At 36.4% G+C, this 19768-nt stretch overlaps 3 protein-coding genes across 3 annotated transcripts; 2 read left to right on the top strand and 1 right to left on the bottom strand.

Moving 5' to 3' along the window:
- LOC18781633 (probable sodium-coupled neutral amino acid transporter 6) lies at window positions 5172–7648 on the top strand. Its single transcript, XM_007215211.2, has one exon. The coding sequence runs from the start codon at window positions 5589–5591 to the stop codon at window positions 7071–7073; it is 1485 nt and encodes a 494-aa protein (XP_007215273.1). The 5' UTR covers window positions 5172–5588; the 3' UTR covers window positions 7074–7648.
- Window positions 7925–11085, bottom strand: LOC18781981 (pentatricopeptide repeat-containing protein At4g21065). Its single transcript, XM_020558835.1, has one exon. It carries the CDS (start codon window positions 10905–10907, stop codon window positions 8193–8195), a length of 2715 nt encoding a protein of 904 aa, XP_020414424.1. The 5' UTR covers window positions 10908–11085; the 3' UTR covers window positions 7925–8192.
- Window positions 18455–19734, top strand: LOC18782926. Its single transcript, XM_007215923.2, has one exon. The coding sequence runs from the start codon at window positions 18683–18685 to the stop codon at window positions 19280–19282; it is 600 nt and encodes a 199-aa protein (XP_007215985.1). The 5' UTR covers window positions 18455–18682; the 3' UTR covers window positions 19283–19734.

Raw genomic sequence — 19768 nt, forward strand, 5'->3', positions numbered from 1 at the left:
TTTCTATTGCATGACTTGGATTAGAAGTCAATAATAGACGTGATAAAGAAAATTTGGGTAGGACCACACAGAAGATAAGTAAAAATGCATCTATCAAAACGAAAGCGAGGTTCATTAAATTAAGGAAAATGTTAGGTAGATTAATTTTAGATACCAACTTGTGTATCATTTCTCTAATAGACTGTGAGACTCATTGTATTAAGGATTATGCTAGGAAGACCAACTTTAGATACCAACTTGTGTATCAATTCTCTAATAGAGGTGGAGCCCACTAATACAATGGGTCCCACACTCTATTAGAGAGTTGGTACACAAGTTGATATCTAAAGTTGGTCTCCCTAGCATTTTCCTTATATTAATGGGTTTCACCTCTATTAGAGAGATGATATACAATTTGGTCTCCCCAGCATCACTCTTAAATTACACGAAGAAAAAAGAAAAAAAAAAAAAAAGTGAGGTCCATTGAGGATTTTTTTTTTTTTTTTTTTCGGCGAAAGCCATTGAGGATTGTTGTGTATCCAATTTCTAGCAAAAGGCTTCTTTCTTAATTTAATTCTTCACGTCCTATCATTGATTGATTACAAGACTTTCTTGACATCATGATTTGGCTTTAAGCAATTGCGAGGTATGTATTATTTTCTCCTCTATTTTCATTGTTAATGTATCACGACATAAACTAATGAAACTATCGTGATATATTGACTAGCTATTTCAAGTTTTATTTATTTTTGCTTTTTAAATTTGGTGCATTATTGATTAGTTATCGTGATATATTGACTAGGGTACTTTGAAGTTTTATTTAATTTTGGCTTTTAAAATTTGGTGCATTTGATAGTGAAATGATTATGACCTTCTCGTGGTCCTGTGGGGACCAAATGAATGAAAAAAATAACGAAAAGAAATAGAAAAAATAAAATAAAAGAAAGGGACGAGGATTATCGGTGGATATTGTTTGTCTTCTTTTTGTGAATTATAATTTAACACATATGTAAAAATAATTTATAAAAATTTAAAAAAATAATAATTATACACACATGTCAAACAAACATGCTTTAAATTTGGGCAGGATTGAGACTGCAGCTTAGGATTGACAATTAGTTTTTTTTTAATTTTTTTTTTACAGGAGACAATTAGACTTAATTTGTATATATAAAACAGGGGGGAAAATTACAGAAATAAGGATGGGGCCCAATTCAGAAACATGTAACACGCCAAAAATCTTTCCTACCCAACCCTTCATCTCTCTGGATCTCTTAACTAGAAGGGATAGTGACCCACGGCCATGGCGAACAAGTGCCATCGCCCATTCCATGGGGTCAACCTTCTTATTATTATTATCATTTTTTTTTTGGGTTTTAAATTTAGAAAATTAAAGAAAAAACATTAGAGGGTAAAATTATTGTCTTTTTAAGTTCAATGAGTGTCAGTAAACGGGAATTTTACTATGACAGTATCTCAAGCCAATCACACGCTATCATGCATTTCAATTTTCTCACATAAAAATGTGTTATTAGCTTGAAAGACCGTCACAGTGATATCTCCGTTGCATGAAAATTCTTATTAATTTAAAACAAAACCGATATATAGACGAAAGTTTGTTAATTTAAAACAAAACCAAGAGAAACCTAAAGAGCTAGAGGAAAAGAAAAGAGAAGAGAAGTCAGATGCCATCCCCTTCATCCCCTCCCATCTCCTCTCCCTCCCCCAACCTTTCTCAGTCTTTCTCTTTCTCTATGTTACGTTGAATTCCATGTCTAAATTGCTCAGGCGTACGTTGAAATGTATTTGAATTAATCCTTTGTAATTATTGTGCATTTATTTTTATATTAACTCTTTATAGGTATTTGGTCTTTGTGTCCAATTGTTAAATACAATTACCGTTAATTTTTTTTAAAAAAAATGATATAATTAATTGAATTTAGATCATCTTCGAAAATAAAAATTGAATCGAAAATTTTCATATCAACATAATTTTTCTGTCCATATGGTCGGTGATCCCCATTTTCTGTATTTAATATATACAGAAAAAGCAGGTGCTTCACCTTTTCTTCAAATTTCTTTGTTTCTTCTTTTGGTCGAGACTTGTGGGTCTGCCATTCATTGAACCACATGTCGGCATTAGCCAAGTTGGTGCTTACTATCGTCACCTTTCGGATACAGCACCATGGCCCCACATTACAATTTATTCTAAGTATGGTGGGCCCATCACATTTTAGCCTAATAAGCTGGATGCTTTTTCACCCCATAAAAAAAAATGTTTGATGCTTATTTTGAATCGATGGTGATGATAGGATAGGCTGGTTCTGAGGAGAAATTCTTGGGAGCTGTTGAGTGAAATTTCATGCATTTCCGTCAATTTCACATTCTTTCTTTTAAATCTCTCCATTTTTTATTTATAAACGAAGATATTCATTAAACAGATTCATTATTACATTAAAGACGTGTACAAGAAACGAATCTCAACATAATTGCATAAGCAATAACCCGTAAAAGAAAACAACCCGAAAGTGACAACAACCTAAAAAGAAAATCCACATAAACAACTAATAAATTGAAATAACTAAAATCTAGCATAGCAATAACCCATCGCATCTAACTAAGAAGAACATGTAAGAACAAAGGGCGGAGAATAATCAGCCTCCAAACAGTCCTAATTTGATAAATATAGAGAGATACAATGGACAAATTGCCGCTCTAACCGACTCAGAAAATTTTCATATACGAGTATAAATAGAAGGTCCTCCTTAATAAATAAAAAAAGGACTTAGCCTCTCTCATCATTATCAATCGAAGGATATTCTTCCTATTCATTGTGTTCTTCCTTTGTCATAATCAAACTTATTGTAACCTTCCCTATATTTAGGTGGTAAAGGTTCTTACGTTAACCAAGGTTCTTACGTTAACCACTGAGATTTCACAAGTTAAACACATTACAATTTAAGCATTTGACTACCTTCACTTGGTTGGTGAGGCTGGTGGCGATCGATAGAGTTCGTAGACATTCCTATGGCTTATAGACAGTAAATGGAAAAACAAAAATAAAAAATTGTTTTTGGTCCAGTAATCTATCCACCTCATCAATTCATTTATGTTATTGTATGGTGCACCACTCTCTGTCTATCCATATTCAGATTAGAAAGGGACAACACTTTCTTGAGATATACACAATTTCTCATCCATGAGATATCATGATATATTAAATCAATTTCAACAAAGGAGTAGTAAATCACAATTTCAGTTTCTCATGCATGGATATATCATAAGATATATTTAAATAAAATATTGGAAGAATATTTATCCTTTCATCCAACTGAGAAAACAATAATGCGAAAAATAGGGGAAAAGGTCATTGTCAAGAATGAGGTAGTGAGAGAGAGAGAGAGAGAGAGAGAGAGAGAGGCTGAATTATTTGGACCAGAAATGCATAAAACAAAGGACAAAATATGGTGTGTGATTGTTGATTAAGACTCTCTTCCCAGTCTCCCCCATGATCTGGAAATCTTTGGAATTGTATTTGTACAGCTCCACCCAAAGACTAATTAAATTAATGTCACATTCAAATGGTACATGTCATAAAGGAGTCAAACCACTATTTTGATTAACTTTAAGAAACTAAACCATGTTTCCAATTACAACCCCAGGGATTCTTTATTTAAGGACACCACTTGTACAAGACAAATTTGACCAAAATAATGATATTTGGTACAGCATTACCACTACCTTTTTTTTTTTTTCCAAAGTCGAAAGGTTGCATTCATAATTCAGGCATAAAGGTCGTCAGCCACAAAGGTCAATACAATATGATAATTTTAAGAGTTAATATAAATATACACAAAACACAAATAGTTAACTTAGGGAGGTGTATCCAATTCATACTTATTAAGACTTTTTTAAGTGAGTGACTTTCATAGAGATGACAAATTCTTAAATACTTTCATAGAGTTGATAAAAATCACTAATAAATTGGCAAGACTTTTGCTCTTAATAATTAGCCTTAAAAGTATGGAAAAGTCATTAACCTTTTGAATACTATCAAACTTTTAAATACTTTTTAAAAGTCACAATTAAATACCACTAGACTTTTAAATACTTTTTAAAAGTCTAAATTAAATACCTCTAAACTTTTAAATTCTATAAAAATCATTAAAAGTTTAAATTGGATACATCCCCTTAATACGAATATATTATCATTACATTAATTGTCGTTGAATGAGTATGATTTGACATATCTAAATACATCTTAAATTTAAGTAGATGAATCTGAACACCAATAAGAATCTCCTAGAAGCTGCCTAATTCAAATTCAGCTCGCGTGTCCCTCAAAGCTGAATTATCCACATACACACACAAAAAAAAAAAAAAAAAAAAAGCAAAGAGAAAAAAGAAGTCCTTGTTGACTGAGGAGCCTAACCACTATGATTGTACCTGGGAAGAAAAAACCGTGGGTCCCCTTATAACTTAGGATCAGCTTAACCTAACAATGTTTTGTTTTTGTTTCTGTTTTAAGTAATTAAGAAGTGAATACATTACCTAAGAAAAAAGAAATAGATTTCTGTGAAGAAGAAAAGGAAGAAATTAATCTAGCCTTTTCTCAATCCAAACCCTAAGTGGCAGGCCGAGGGTTTTATGCTGGGCTAAATACAGGCTCATTGAATGGGCTGCTTTGGGCTCCAATGGATTGTGATAGCTTCTATGTCTTACGCATTGGACCTTTTTGTAAGATTTTTTTTTAATAGAGCGATACTTTATCTTTTAATACAAGCGATAGTTTTATTTACTTTAATCTGTAAAGAGAGGAATTCGAACTTGAGTGCAAGGGGACAGACTCACTGCCATGACCAACTGTCTTAATCAACATATGTTTTTTTTTAATTGAGCGATTGCTTGTAAGTTTACGAAACATGCTAATAATAAATAATAGCAAAATATTTTCACATATTTTTGGAAGCTTTGAGATTAAAATACCAAATCCTACATAAATTTCAGATTATATACTAACCTTTTCTTTGGAAGCTTTCAGATTAAATACCAAAGACATAGCCTATATTTTTATTTCTATCACATGGCTTATCTTAATCTTTAAGCATTTCTTCACTTTAAGTATCCCAATCCCGAAGGCTTGACATACTTTAAATACTGTTACTTTGTTCGTACCATTCATGTCTACCCCAGCCCGCATCTTGTGTGGGGAATCTATCTATTGAGTTTCACAGAAATCCTTAATTCACCAATAAAAAACCAAATTGAAACATCAACAAAAACGAATTCCAAATTGAAACATCAACAAAAAAAATTCCAAAATCCACGGCGCGGAAGTCCACGTTTGAAATATCAGCCAATTGGAAACCTTATTTACTGCCCACACCTCTCTCTTCCATTGGTCGCAGAAGAGAGAGAAGTTGTTGACCTCGCGATCCAAAGATCCAGCGCATCGCTTAATCGAATCACGCCGAGAAAATCATCAGAAGCTCAAATCTTTTTTGGTTTTCCCATCAGAATTCTAAAAACCCATTTCCGCATGTAAGTTTTTTCATGCATCTTCCTATTCTTTTCTCAGATCTAAATCGTTTTTCTTTGTTCATATTATAATGGATAGTAACTATTCAGCTATCCCCAAGAACTCACATTTAGAATTGCAATCACGATATGATTCTGAAAACCCAGCAGTTCCTCCCAAATCCCATGTCAAATTGTCCTCTTTTGATGAGGAAAGCTTTCTAGATTCGAAGCATTTAAATGGGCAGGATGGTGGTGATGACTTTGATGATAATCTTGATTTTGATATTGCTAGTTATCCCCTTATTGTTGAGGGGTCTAAACAAGGGTCTGGAATCTCTGGGGCCGTGTTTAATCTCACGACTTCTATTATTGGGGCTGGGATTATGGCTTTGCCTGCTACCATGAAAGTTCTTGGCTTGGTTTGGGGTTCTATCTTGATAATTTTGATGGGTATTTTGTCAGAAATTAGTGTTGAATTGTTGGTTAGATTTTCAGTTTCGTGTAAGGCCTCATCGTATGGGGAGGTTGTCCAATGTGCTTTGGGGAGACCGGCAAGGATCTTATCGGAGATTTGCATAATTGTCAACAATGCAGGCGTGTTGGTGGTGTATTTGATAATTATGGGTGATGTTATGTCTGGTTCACTTCATCATATGGGGGTTTTTGATCAATGGTTGGGGCATGGGGTCTGGGATCACAGAATGCTTTTGATTTTTGCTACGGTGGTGGTTTTTCTAGCACCACTTTGTGCCTTGGATAAGATTGATTCCTTGAGCTTGACTTCAGCTGCATCTGTAGCTCTTGCAGTTGTGTTTGTTGTGGTTGCTTGTGGCATTGCGTTTATTAAGCTTGTTGAAGGGAAAATCGAGTCTCCAAGGATGACACCAGATTTCGGGTCAAAAAAGGCGATCTTGGATTTGCTTGTGGTGATTCCTATCATGACCAATGCTTATGTTTGCCACTTTAATGTTCAACCTATATATAATGAGCTTGAAGGGCCGTCTCCTCAGAAGATGAATCGGGTTGGAAGGATAACAACTGTTCTTTGCGTTGTGATCTATTCTTTGACAGCCATAGCGGGGTATCTACTCTTTGGGAAAGATACAGAATCTGATATTCTGACCAACTTTGATAAGGACCTTGGAATCCGTTTCAGCTCAGTGCTAAACTATATTGTCAGGGTTGGGTACATTTTTCATTTGCTTCTTGTTTTCCCCGTTGTTCATTTTTCCTTGAGGCAAACTGTGGATGCCTTGGTGTTTGAGGGATCGCCTCCACTCACAGAGAGTAGGAAGAGATGTTTCATATTGACACTGGTCCTGTTGGGACTTATTTATTTAGGATCTACCGTGATTCCCAACATTTGGACGGCTTTTAAATTTACAGGGGCAACAACAGCTGTGTCGTTGGGGTTTATATTTCCTTCCCTTATCGCATTAAAGTTAGGCCGGAAAGGGGACGGTTTGAGCCTTGTAGAGAAGACTTTGTCATGGTTGATGTTAATAATGGCAATAGCCGTCAGCATTGTTGGAATAATTGGCAATGTTTATAGTCTCAGAAGCAAATCTGAATGATCCTTCTTGTAAAGATTTGAGAATGGTTGCTTCTGCCTCTTAAAAAGATGGTGGTTTTACGCAGATTTTCACAGGCAAGTCTACTCTTATTTATGTGGGTATGGTGCTGCCTATGTGATTTGAACAGTTGAAGGAAAACCGGTACGAGTAGACCCTTGATCAGGAAGTTAGAAGGTGGGAAGATGAGTTTGGAAAGGTTGAAGGGGGTGAGGGGGTGTGCCCTTGTTCCAGTTATAATTCTCTTTTATACTTCTGAGGAATTCTGATAGGTTGATTCAGAATTCATGGAATGTTTTGGGAGGAAAATACTTATATAGTCATTGCCATCACTTGTAGGTTATATTGAAATTAATTCAAAAGTAGTTACACAATTGTTTCCTTGGTCCTCAAGTACTTCCCCTTTGTTCCATTCTTTTTCCCCCACATTAAATACTGTTGTAACTGTATGATCAGCAACATGCTGCTTTGTAAGTGATACTTTGTTTTTGATCTCCAGTAATTAAAATTTTATGTTTTTGTAAGACACTATGTTTGAACATCCTGCTTTTAATGAAAATTCTCAATATCCCGTTTAATGTGCCCTTTCTCAACAATGACCAATGTCAGAAAGAAAGAAATTTTCAATTCAAGCGTGTAACTGGTGTGTAATCTTTCTCTTCTTTCAATCTGAATTTCCCCTTTGGCCTTTTCTTTTCAAGTGATGCCTCTGTTTCTAAGAATTGAATATGTGAAATTTTACTTTAAATAGATGCAATAGGCAGTTAGTATTAAAGAACAAGGTATTAATATACAAACAAGAAATGCAGCATCCATGCATCCCTAATCATCATTCTGTATGATGGAAAAATTCTGAATAAACCTCCTACGTATCTATAAAATTGAAATTTGACATTTAGCAGAACCGTCCTCTGAACATCAATAGGCAGTGACAACTACATTTCCTGTGAGATTAAATATATGGTATCATATCTGGAACTCTTCTCATCCATTTATGGCCATGAAAAAAGGGCTTTAATTGGAATTTGGAATTGAAGAGATTATTGTGCCCTCTAATATGAAACATTGTCATTGCACTCTCCCAACTAGTTAGAAATCAAGGTTTCTTCTTAGCCACCAAGGTCACCAATAATCACCACAAGAGCACAAACCATCTTGAAAATGGTGGAACCTATTTCCATCTCGAAGAATAATTTTGCGCTGGGCAACACTGGAGACAAATTTCATAAACGAATGGCAGTCACCACATGTCCGGAGGTTCTTCAAAATCTGAATTGGAGCCCCATTTGGTGTCTGCAAGATTCCATAGGCAACAGCAAGTTTCTCACTGTGGTAGAGAAGGTCATCCTCTTTTTGCTCCTCTGCCACATCATGAAGAACAAAATTAGTGTCGGGCACATAACCTGTTGCTCTGAAGCATCTGTACAACTCATTTACTGCCATGTTAATCTCTTTAATCTCATCATGTGCCTTCTCCCCCATTAGAAAATAGTGAACCTTATTCTTGATCTGAATCCAGCTGATTCCAGGTTCTTTGGTCACTCCCCTATCGGTCATCATTTCCCTTATTTCTCTCACTTTCCCCCACATACCTCTAGATGCATACATATTTGATAATAAGACATAAGTTCCGGATCTCTTTGTTCCCATTTGGAAAAGCCTTTCAGCCACTCTCTGGCCAAGTTCAGTGTTACGATGGATCCTACAGGCACCAAGAAGTGCTTCCCAAATGACAGAATCTGGTTTTACTGGCATGCACCGAATGAGATCTTCAGCTTCAGAAAGCCATCCAGCCCTCCCAAGGAGATCAACCATACAGGTATAGTGATAAACAGACGGTGTAATCCCATGATGTTGGCTCATGGAATTGAAATAGGCCCATCCTTCATCTACTAACCCAGCATGGCTACAAGCGCATAGAAGTGCCAGAAAACTAGTTTCATTAGGAGAAATCCCAGTGGTTTCCATTTGTTTGAAAACTTCAACAGCTTCTTTCCCTAATCCGTTTTGAGCACAGCCGGTCAAAACAGCATTCCAAGTGACAATATCTCGATCAGGCATCTCTAGAAAGATACCAAGGCCATCTAGAATTCCACACTTGAAGTACATTGTTATCAAAGCATTGCACACAAACAAACATGTATCCAGTCCAAGTTTGTGTATCAAGGCATGAATTTGTTCCCCAAGCTTGGTCGCGCCCAGGTACCCACAAGCACTGAGGAGGCTGGTTATGGTTGATTCGTTTGGTTTCAATCCTCTCCATAACATTTCAAAGAACAATGTGAAGGCAGTATCTCTTTGCCCAGCTTGTTCATAAGCTGATATAATAGCAGACCATGACACCACATCCCGTCTTGGCATTTGTTCAAAAGTTTTTCGAGCATCATCCAATGTGTGACTCTCTGAAAGCCAAGATACGGAGTCTCCCACTCCCTTTATCCTACAAGCTTGTGATACATCTGTTCTTTTGCACTTTGCATACATGGATATCAACCCATTTCCAACGAATGAATTAAATTGGTTCCTTGTTTTAATAACAAAACAGTGTATCTGTCTACCCATCTCAACGTCTTCAATGTTTGCACACGCAAAGAGAGCACTGGTGAAATTTGAATGATTTGGAACAATTCCTGAACTATGAAGCTCAGCAAAGACCTCCAGAGCTTCTCTGCTTTGTCCGTTCTGGATAAACCCAGAAATCATGGCTGCCCATGAAGCAGCATTTGGTACAGGAGTTTTGTAAAAAATATCTTTTGCTTCTTCAAGCATTCCATTCTGGGCATACCCAGCAACCATGGCATTCCATGTGACCACAGTAGGGTTGGCAATCTCATCAAATATAAGTCTTGCTTCGTGAATCCTCCCATTCTGAGCATAGGCAGTTACCATTGCCGTCTGTGTACCGACACCTTTTTCAGTGTCTCTCTCATACAATGCAATGGCATCATCCAATCTACCACCTTGTGAAAATGCTGCAATCATTGTTGACCACGAATAATCATTCCTTTCTGGCATTCTCTCGAAAAGTTTCATCCCATATTCCAAACTCCCATTTGCTATGTAAGCATTCAAAAACGCCGTGCCCACAACAACATTGCTCTCATACCCTGTCTTCAAAGCCATTACCCTCAAACTCTCAATCAACTCCAATTTATTGAACCCCATCACTGCTAATAATGCAGCAACTAATATGGCCTGGTCTGGCCGCACGCTGCTCCTCAACATCATCAAAAAGACCATCCAAGCATCGCAACACTCACCTATCTCAACATACCCAGAAACCATAACCATCCAAGAGGCGATATTCCTCTCCTCCATTTGATCAAAAAGCTCACGAGCTTCACCCATCATACCACAATGACAGTACCCGGTAATCATTGAATTCCACGACACTGTATTTCTCTCAGGCATTTGATCAAAAACATCCCTAGCACTTCTTAACAAACCATTTTGCGCATAAGCAGTAATCATAGCGTTCCAAGAAACTACATTACGCTCAGGCATTGACTCAAACACCGCTCTAGCTTCATGTGCACGCCCATGTCTCGCATATCCAGATAGCAAAATGGTCCAAGTTCTCACATTTTTGCCTTGGAATGAATCAAAGAGCTCTTGGGCTTTGTTCAAAAGCCCGTTTTGGATGTACCCTGAAATCATAGAGTTCCAAGAGCCCGAGTCTCTTCGAGGCATTATGTCGAACATCTGGCGTGCCTCTGTTACTCGGCCGAGTAGAGAGAGCTTGTGGATATCTTTGTTGCATTGCAAGAGATGGGTTAGTGAAGTTGGTACAGAGAGAGTGGAGAGAGACCGAAAGTGACATAAACGACGATGTATCATTGAACATAATCGGAGGTGTTGTAGCCTAAACCTCACATTTACAGAAGCAAGCTTGGTTGTAGTTGTAGAGGTAGCAGAGAAGAAACCAGCTCTACTAGGAACAGAGCGTTGGAACTTGGACTAGACTAGAACACGACTGGAAAGGGTGGCATTTCTATTTTTAAAAAATTCGGTATAAGTCCAAAATCGAAAATAGAATTTGGATGCCATCCTCGTAGTTACTGTTGTTGATACAAGTCCTTTGACTTTTGTGCCACGTATGATTACATTTTTTTATTTTTTGATAATTACATATTATTATTTTTCATTTTAAAATTACTTGATTATTCCCATCATGCCTCTAAAAATTAAATAAGGTAATTAACTTTTATGATAATAATTATGATATTGTCTACCCGAAACCAATTCGGTCACATCCCGGGATCGGCTCCGCCGTAGCACGATATTGTCCGCTTTGGGCCCCCCTCTCTGCCCTCATGGTTTTGTTTCTGGGAACTCACGAGCAACTTCCCAGTGGGTCACCCATCCTGGGATTGCTCTAGCCCCCAACTCGCTTAACTTCGGAGTTCCTACGACTCTGAAGCCAGTGAGCTCCCAAAAGGCCTCGTGCTAGAATGCAGGTGTGCACATATAAGGCACATCACCCCCTCTCCGTTGGTTGATGTGGGATCTTACAATCCACCCCCTTAAGGGCTCGACGTCCTCGTCGGCACACTCGCACCACATGGCAGAGTGGCTCTGATACCAAATTGTCACGTCCCGGGATCGGCTCCGCCGTAGCACGATATTGTCCGCTTTGGACCCCCCTCTCTGCCTCACGGTTTTGTTTCTGGGAACTCACGAGCAACTTCTCAGTGGATCACCCATCCTGAGATTGCTTTAGCCCCCAATTCGCTTAACTTCGGAGTTCCTACGACTCCGAAGCCAGTGAGCTCCCAAAAGGCCTCATGCTAGATGGATGCAGGTGTGCACATATAAGGCACATCACCCCCTCTCCGTTGGTTGATGTGGGATCTTACAATTCGGACTCTCTCACAGTCACAATCTTCGCAAATTTCACCAACAAGTTAGTGGAGCCAAATTCTTTTCCTATTTAGCCCTCCAACTTATCCAAGAAGTCAGCTATCACATATCCTATGATTCTTCTATAATCGGCATCGTGAGTTTCATTCGAAACCAAAATCCTTGTTTGATTGATTTTCTAACTGGGTATTTATCAGGTTGCTTATAATTTGCAAGGTGAGGTATGCAAAGCGATAAGGTTGGATATTGGGTCTTTGTGGTTGTAATTCTTTTGGGTTGAATGGCTTATAGGCCGAGGCTTCTATTCGATTGGCAAAAGGCAATAAGGTTGAGTGGGATGTCTGAAAGGCTTACACCAGATACTACAATTCCATTTATGTTGGTTGTTTGTGATCTATCTTTATTTACCTAGTATTTAGGTATATTATCTTATATTTACCTAGTAAGTAGGTACATTATCTTGTATCTATCTAATAATTAGGTATATTTACCTAGTAATGAGGTACATTATCTTATATTTACCTAATATTTAGGTATATTATCTTATATTTACCTAGTAATTAGGTACATTATCTTATATTTACCTAGTAATTAGGTATATTATCTCATATTTACCTAGTAATGAGGTAAATATTTGTTGGGAAGACATCATCAATAATACTCCTACTTTCATTGTTTTATATGAACTTTTTTTTATTTGTTCATATGCTTGAATCCTCACAAACCAACCTTATGGATAGGTAAAGTTTTATGTTGGTGCTTGCCTATGGGTCTTAATTTTTATTGTAAGATAAAATATATGGGTCATTACTTTCATGACTTAAATTATATTTTATCTATATATTAGGTAAATATTACAATAGTTAATTGTTAAAGTATTTTACTTGATGAAATTTTTTTTTTTTGGTACAGATGTGTTATGGCGGCAATATAAGGATTCAAAATTTAAAATATGAAATCCATTTAGAAGGAAAGAATTAATACATTAATTTGGATTTTTAATTAATGTTTTTTTCTTATTTACCTTAAAGGGTAAAATTGACACAAGAAAAAATTAATAAAAGTCAATGGACTCAAATCTACAGCAAAAAAGGTGTGGACTAAATCCTATGACGGCTAGAGATTTTGGACTTAGATCGAAGAATCCCTTCTACTTTCTTGACAAGTCCGGCAATAAGTTAGAAGTCTATCATAATACATAACCAATGTGTGTTAGTTTTTTTTTTTTTTTTTGATAAGGGCTTTGGTGTTCGGGCAATAATGTGTGTTAGTTGCATTGGTCAAGGCTTTGGTGTACTTCAAGTGGTATTCGGTTCAAGTCCCATGATATGTGTGAATTTATCCCATTCCTTTTTAACTTTTGACAACCTCATAATTTGAGGATGATTTTCGAGTGTTGAAGTCCTCATCACTCATTATTATATGGGGTTTTAATTGCAATGGTCCCTAAATTTATATTTCGAGATTCCTTTTGGTCCTCCAACTCAATTTCGTGCCATTTTGGTCATTCAACTGTCTCATTCGTGTCAATTAAGTCATTCCGTCATATTTTCCTTAAATTTGAATCACTTGAGTGACACATGACATACTTTCTAGGGACAAATACCAACTTGAGTCCATTCTAAGCCATTAGATACACAATTAGGACAAAATTGGGGTTCTATTGACAATTTAAGGTTTGAATTTGGGAAATTTTTGGGATATTGGTGATCTAGGATTTCAATTTTAGAGAAATTGGATATATAGGTGAATTAAGGTTTTAATTTGGGGGAAATGGGTAGTAGAGAGCTGGGCATGTCATTTTAGTATATACTTGTGCTCAAATTGACAATTTTATTCGACACAATGTGGTTGAATGACTGAATTAGCACGAATGAGAGAGTTAGAGGACCAAAATGGCCCGAAATTTTAGTTGGAGAATAAAAAATAAAACTCTAGTTTAAATTCAGGGACCATTGTGATTAAAAATCCAAAATGATATCATTGGTTAACATGACTATAAACATATTAATTTGGATATTTTAGTTCATTTTGTTATAAGATTTAGCTATTGGTTTAGTAATATTTTTCTTTCCAAAATTGTGAGAGATTCCAAGTTTAAATGCCCCTCCCCACTAATAAAAAGCTAAAAATTACTTACAAAATGTCATTCAGATTCATGAAACTATTAGCTATAGCATTTTTTGGTCATGGATCATCTTTCACGTTAAATACCGCTCATCAATTTTGTCCATGTTGTTGGATTTCATCAAAAAGTCTAGTAGTTGTTGACGTGGCATGCATGTGGGGCCCACAAATCCAATTATATAGCACCATGTGGATTTAATAGAAGTTATATTTTTAATTTTAATTTTTTTAATAAATTTTTTGTGGCCCACACATGCGTGCCAACGTCAGCTTTGTTTTATGGAAGGAAAACACCTCCCTTCTTCCCATGTAAATAGAAATTCAGAAAAGAAAGTGGTTTCAAGATCGACCTTGCCCAAATAAGAATATAAAAATAAAAAATAAAAAATCTATATCTATAAATATGAGAATGTCTTGAAACATTCAAAATTACACAAATTGTCATTGGTTAACGAATATGCCAAAAGATAAGATAGTTCAATAAATCAGGATAAAATAGTATATTCACAATCCTTAAAAAAAAAAAAAAAAAAAAAAAGAGGATAAAAGACCCACTAGTGTAGTAGTTTAGAGCAATTTTTCTCCTTACAAAGGGACTTGGGTTCAAGTCAATATCCGTGTAGTGTATGTACTATCTCCCCTCTCAATAAGAAATTTCCTTAAAAAAAAGTGATAAAAAAAAAAGAAGAGAAAACATGGTTTGCAGTTGCCAGTAAAAGTATGAGACAATCACTTTCAAATCTCTAAGGCATTTTGGATATTTTTTTCACAAAAGAATCGTAAACCAGTTTTTTAAAACTGAAAAAGAAAAAGAAAAAGAAAAAGAAGAACAAAAACACCCACAAAAAAAAACAAACAAACAAAAACACCCCATTGACATACAATCAAAGCTCGTTTGGTACACCGTATGTAAATAGTCCATGTCAAATGTTTGGTGTCAACTTGTATTATTTAATTACCTGACTATTTTATACGGGTTGGGCTTTTAATACTCTCCTTACCTGATTAACTAATACAACTTACACATCCCGGTTTAGATAATACATGCTTAATTATAGAGCTAGGAAAAAAGGACACACACGCTCACATGAAAAATCCAAGGAGGCTATTTTCATATTCTTCTTCCTAGGGTTCTTCTCTGCTATATTATCCAAGGTTATTCTCTTCATTCTTCTCTAGGTATCCATCTCTCTCTCTCTCTCTCTCTCTCTCTCTCTCTCATACTCTCTCCAATATGCTTCTTTTCTCTTCTTCTTTCTTCATCTTCTCTTTCTTTATATATTTTCTCTTTCATTAAATATTTGTGGAAATTAGGTTATGAGTTTTTCCTTTTTGACTTTTTTTCCTTGCTGTATTGGAACAATACATGTGGCTGTGTATCCAACTCAATAATCAAATAATTAAATAATCATCATGCGGCTGTGTATCCAACTCAATACATGCTGCTGAGTTTTTCTTGCGTTTTGTTCTTTATGTATTTCATATTCTCCAGGTATCAAACTCAATAATCAAATTATCATCCAACTCAATACATGCTGCTATGTTTTTCTTGTTGTATTTTTTTTCTTCTATTTTTGGTGCTTTGTTGGTTTATTTTCTGATTATTTCCATGTTGGTACTACTGGCTGTTGATTCTCTTCTTGACTGCTTTTGTTGGGCTTCAATATATTCTTTTCTTTTCTTAATTATATATATGTGTGTGTGTGTGCAAATTATATTGTCTATATTTCCATTTGAATTATCAAAGAATTTTTTGTAAAAAAATAGTCTGATTCGATGTTATCCGGAACAGCAACTGACGAGCCCTCAGGGTGCTAATATATAAAGGGTGGAAGAGTTTGGTGAAACATTGATAATACCGAACTATACCTTTTGTGATATAGAAAAAATGAACAACACAACCCTAAAAAGGGATTCTTGTAAACAATAAACCACAACTATTGCAAACAAGCAAAATTATGCATTGGCGTTAGCAAAACTAATGCAATTTAATCGCGTGTCTTTTGAAATTGACTCTAAGGTTTTGTGTGATGGGATCAAAGGGGCTGTTGGCAATAGAATCTGGACAATCTATCCCCTCATTCAGGAGATTAGGAAGGTCTCGTACGTCTTCCCTCATATCGAATGGTACAGGATCCCCCATAAAAGAAATTGAGCTGCCCACGTCGCAACATTGATAGGTGTAAGAGCAGTGGAATTGGAAAGTTGGGTCAATCGACCACCTCCGTCTTTAATGCATGTACTTGTTTCTGATGGGCTCCCTTGTCCCCGTATTAATTAGTTCAATTTTATATGGGTTAGGAGCTTTGTTCTAGGCTTGCGTTGAGTCCTAACTGTTTCTTGATCCAACTCTGTTTGTATTCCTTTACTTTTGTCTCTGTTTTGCTCCTTCTCGTTTGGATTGTTCAATGACATCAGATTTGGACAAAAAAAAGAGCAAAATGAATTTCACACTGTGCAAAGAGCATCCATAAAATCACTGCATCCAATACTGCAAGAACATCATGTGAGAGATACTGGGCTCCCGTTGCAGGATCTTAAACCTCATTTGTATAAAATCAGATACCTTTTATTTTTTATTTTTTTATTAGACAAAAACAAGATACCTTTTATTTTTTGTTTGTTTCAAAGACTCCTAATATTTAATCATCGACATAATCAATTATACACTCTGGCAAGAAAGAATATTTGTTATGAATCACATGGAAATAGTGCTCCACAAATTGGGCCCGTGAACCTCTTCTAGTCTAAAACGTAATTGATATAGGAGCATGTGAATTCATGCCACAAATTTGGATGCAAACAAAACACAATTGTTTACTATTAAATTAGCATTTTGAGAGACTAATTTGTAATTTGTTGGCTTCAGTTTTGATCCAACAAAAAGAACAAAGCCATTTTATTCCTCTTCTTTTTATTGGGCAGATTGGAGGACAGTCAAAGACAAATCTCTCAATTAAAGGCACCTAGCCGACCGACCAAAGCTGCACTGGGGATTTTTTGGTGTTTTGAACACTATGATTTGCCTTTATGAGGTCAGTTTACTGTTTTATTATTACAAGGCTAAAGTAGAAGTCAAGGTACAGATTGACTTTAAACTGGCATGCTAAACTTTGCAATGGAATAGTCCAGTATGACTGCCAGTTCGGGTGTCATACCACAGTGGAAAAGTATGTTTGGCCAAAGATTAGTGGTCTCAAGTTTGAAATCTCTAAGCACCAGTGTGTGTTGTCGAAAAAATAGAGTAAAGGAATATATAATTATTTTGCCCTTATACTCTTGGTTTACTTGAAAGAACATGAGTGACTAAGCAACATATGAAACATGTTACAATGTCATTGGTTCCACCAAAGTTGTTTATATAAAATCATTTTCATAAGTTGTTAGGGCAAGGCTATATGAGAACATTGTCTCATTGTAGAAAAGGGTCCCAGATGACAAATGCTAGAAATCCCGTGTTGTTGACGGCAGACCAAAACCTACTACCATAAACTGATCAGGTCATTTTCAAGCACAGCCTTGTCACGTTTGTAACGTTCTCAGAAGCTAGATTGACCTAGAGATGTGAAAGAGCTTTTCTGCATCGTTGATTGATACTGTGAGATTAAGTAAGATGGTAATCATTGTTACTTCTCCCAGAATAATATAGAAAAAGTTAGTCTGCACAATCCCATGTCACAGAGATTGCTTATATTGCATTTCAGCAATCAAATGGCACAACAACCAGTTAGGATCTTGACTTCAAATAAACTTAGTGGACTCAAAATTTCTTAATCATTTTAGGTGGTTTGGGGAAATATATATTGCACTCATGCAAAAGGGGAACAAAAGGTGAAATTTGAAACAAAATTTGGTTGGTAATTCAGGCCAACAAGAGCAGAAATTTCAATCCATCATATGTTATTCATATAATTAGACATCATTTTAGTAATTGAGTAGCTTTTACTTCATTTTGTTTAAACAAAGTCTCATTAAACTCTTGCAACAAGGGTAGTAAAAATTTGAGTTTATTTGTAAGGGACTTGTAGCTCATGTGGTTAAGAGCAGTTATTTTGCACCTAAGGGTTCGAATTCCCCTTCCTCCATTATCGCTTGTATATAAATAAAAGAGTTTTTTTCTTTTTCTGCTTTCTTCCAACTAAAGTAAACGAACAAAAACAAGTAATGGGAAATGTCCCACTGCCACACCCTACTTTGTTCCCAAGCCGTGATTGATGGCACTACAATTCCACATGGAACCCTTGTAGCTCTCACCCCATAAAGTTTGATAGCCATTTAACCTATTTTGGAGGATAATGGACATACGTACCCCACACCCACATTTTTCTTTTTTCTTTGGTTACTCTCAAGTTTCAACTAACAACCAATCTGCATTACAAAAATCAAAACCCCACAACTAACTCACCATCCTTACTTTCACATTCCCTCGCCTCCTACTTTATATATATGATCTCTCTCTCCCAAAAGTAAGCCTAAGTCACCACAACTAACTTCACCATCCTCACTTTCACATCTCTCTCTCTCTCTCTCTCTCTCTCTCTCTCTCTCTCTCTCCCCCCTAAATCATAACACCCACAAAATCAAGTTTATTTTTGTTTATTTGTCACCCTACATCATTTGAAGCCATGGATTGGTTTTCATGGCTGTCCAAAACTGGCCTAGAGCCCTCACTTGTTTATGAGTATGGTCTTGCTTTTGCTCACAATGAGCTGGAAGAAGAAGACATAGTCTACTTCAACCATGAGTTTCTTCAAAGCATGGGAATTTCCATAGCCAAACACAGGCTGGAGATCCTCAAGCTTGCTAGAAAAGAAAAGGGAACAAGTCCGCGTCCCATTCGAAAGCTCTTGGTGGCAATCAAGAGGACCAAGAGGTGTTTAGCTGAGTACGTAAGGACGTGGATTCGTCGCGAACAAGACGCATCAGCTCTGGCGCTTGTGACAAGGCCAAGCAATTACAGGTCAAGGTTTAGAGGAGCCATGTTGAAGAGGAACAAGAAGATTATCATTGCCAACAACCAAGGCAGCAGGTTGTTGCTCACAAATGGTAGCCCAGTGGTGGTTTCAGGGCCTCATGTCGATAGCTTTTCGAGTCCTGTGGTTTATGATCTTCAAAAGGAAGGAAAGATGGACGGTGATGATCAATATAATGATGATGGTTATTGGTCGACTGGGGTTGAAGAGATCAGGTGGGATACTATGTTCCAGGACTTGAAACCCACATGAAATTTTAGTTCCTTGGTTTTTTTTTTTTTTCTTATATACTTTTTCTAATTTGGTTTTAGTTTTAGTTTTAGTTTGGTCTTCTTCCTTATTGTCATTTGTTTATGATATAAATTTAATGGTGAGAGATGGGATTTTTTGGGTTCTTCCACCAAGTGAGGTTTTGGCTTTGTGCACCACAAGACTTTGCTTAGCTTTTTTGAGTGTAGGTGGGTCATGCATTTGGCAAACTTTAATAGCCAAGAGGGTCTCTCCTGCTTTTTTGTATGTCACTTGTCCTTATCTTTGATTATAATTGAAAGCACTTCTAGTATTTTAGTGTTCTTGTATGATGTTGTCAGGAATGCAAAACTATAGTAAACAAGGCCATCATTTTGCATCACTGATGGTTGGTTGGTTACTTGTATCATTTTTTGTTTTTTTGTGAAGATATTGAGTGAAAATTGTGCTTCTTATCCTTTAAATGTCTTGGACAACCATGAGCATTTG

Source organism: Prunus persica, chromosome G3 (assembly GCF_000346465.2).
Source record: "Prunus persica cultivar Lovell chromosome G3, Prunus_persica_NCBIv2, whole genome shotgun sequence".
NCBI classification, from domain to species: Eukaryota; Viridiplantae; Streptophyta; class Magnoliopsida; order Rosales; family Rosaceae; genus Prunus; species Prunus persica.

What these genes read in the sequence shown, in the direction of transcription:
- LOC18781633 (XM_007215211.2), top strand. Translation starts at nt 5,589, where the DNA reads ATGGATAGTAACTATTCAGCTATCCCCAAGAACTCACATTTAGAATTG.
- LOC18781981 (XM_020558835.1), bottom strand. Translation starts at nt 10,907, where the DNA reads ATGATACATCGTCGTTTATGTCACTTTCGGTCTCTCTCCACTCTCTCT.
- LOC18782926 (XM_007215923.2), top strand. Translation starts at nt 18,683, where the DNA reads ATGGATTGGTTTTCATGGCTGTCCAAAACTGGCCTAGAGCCCTCACTT.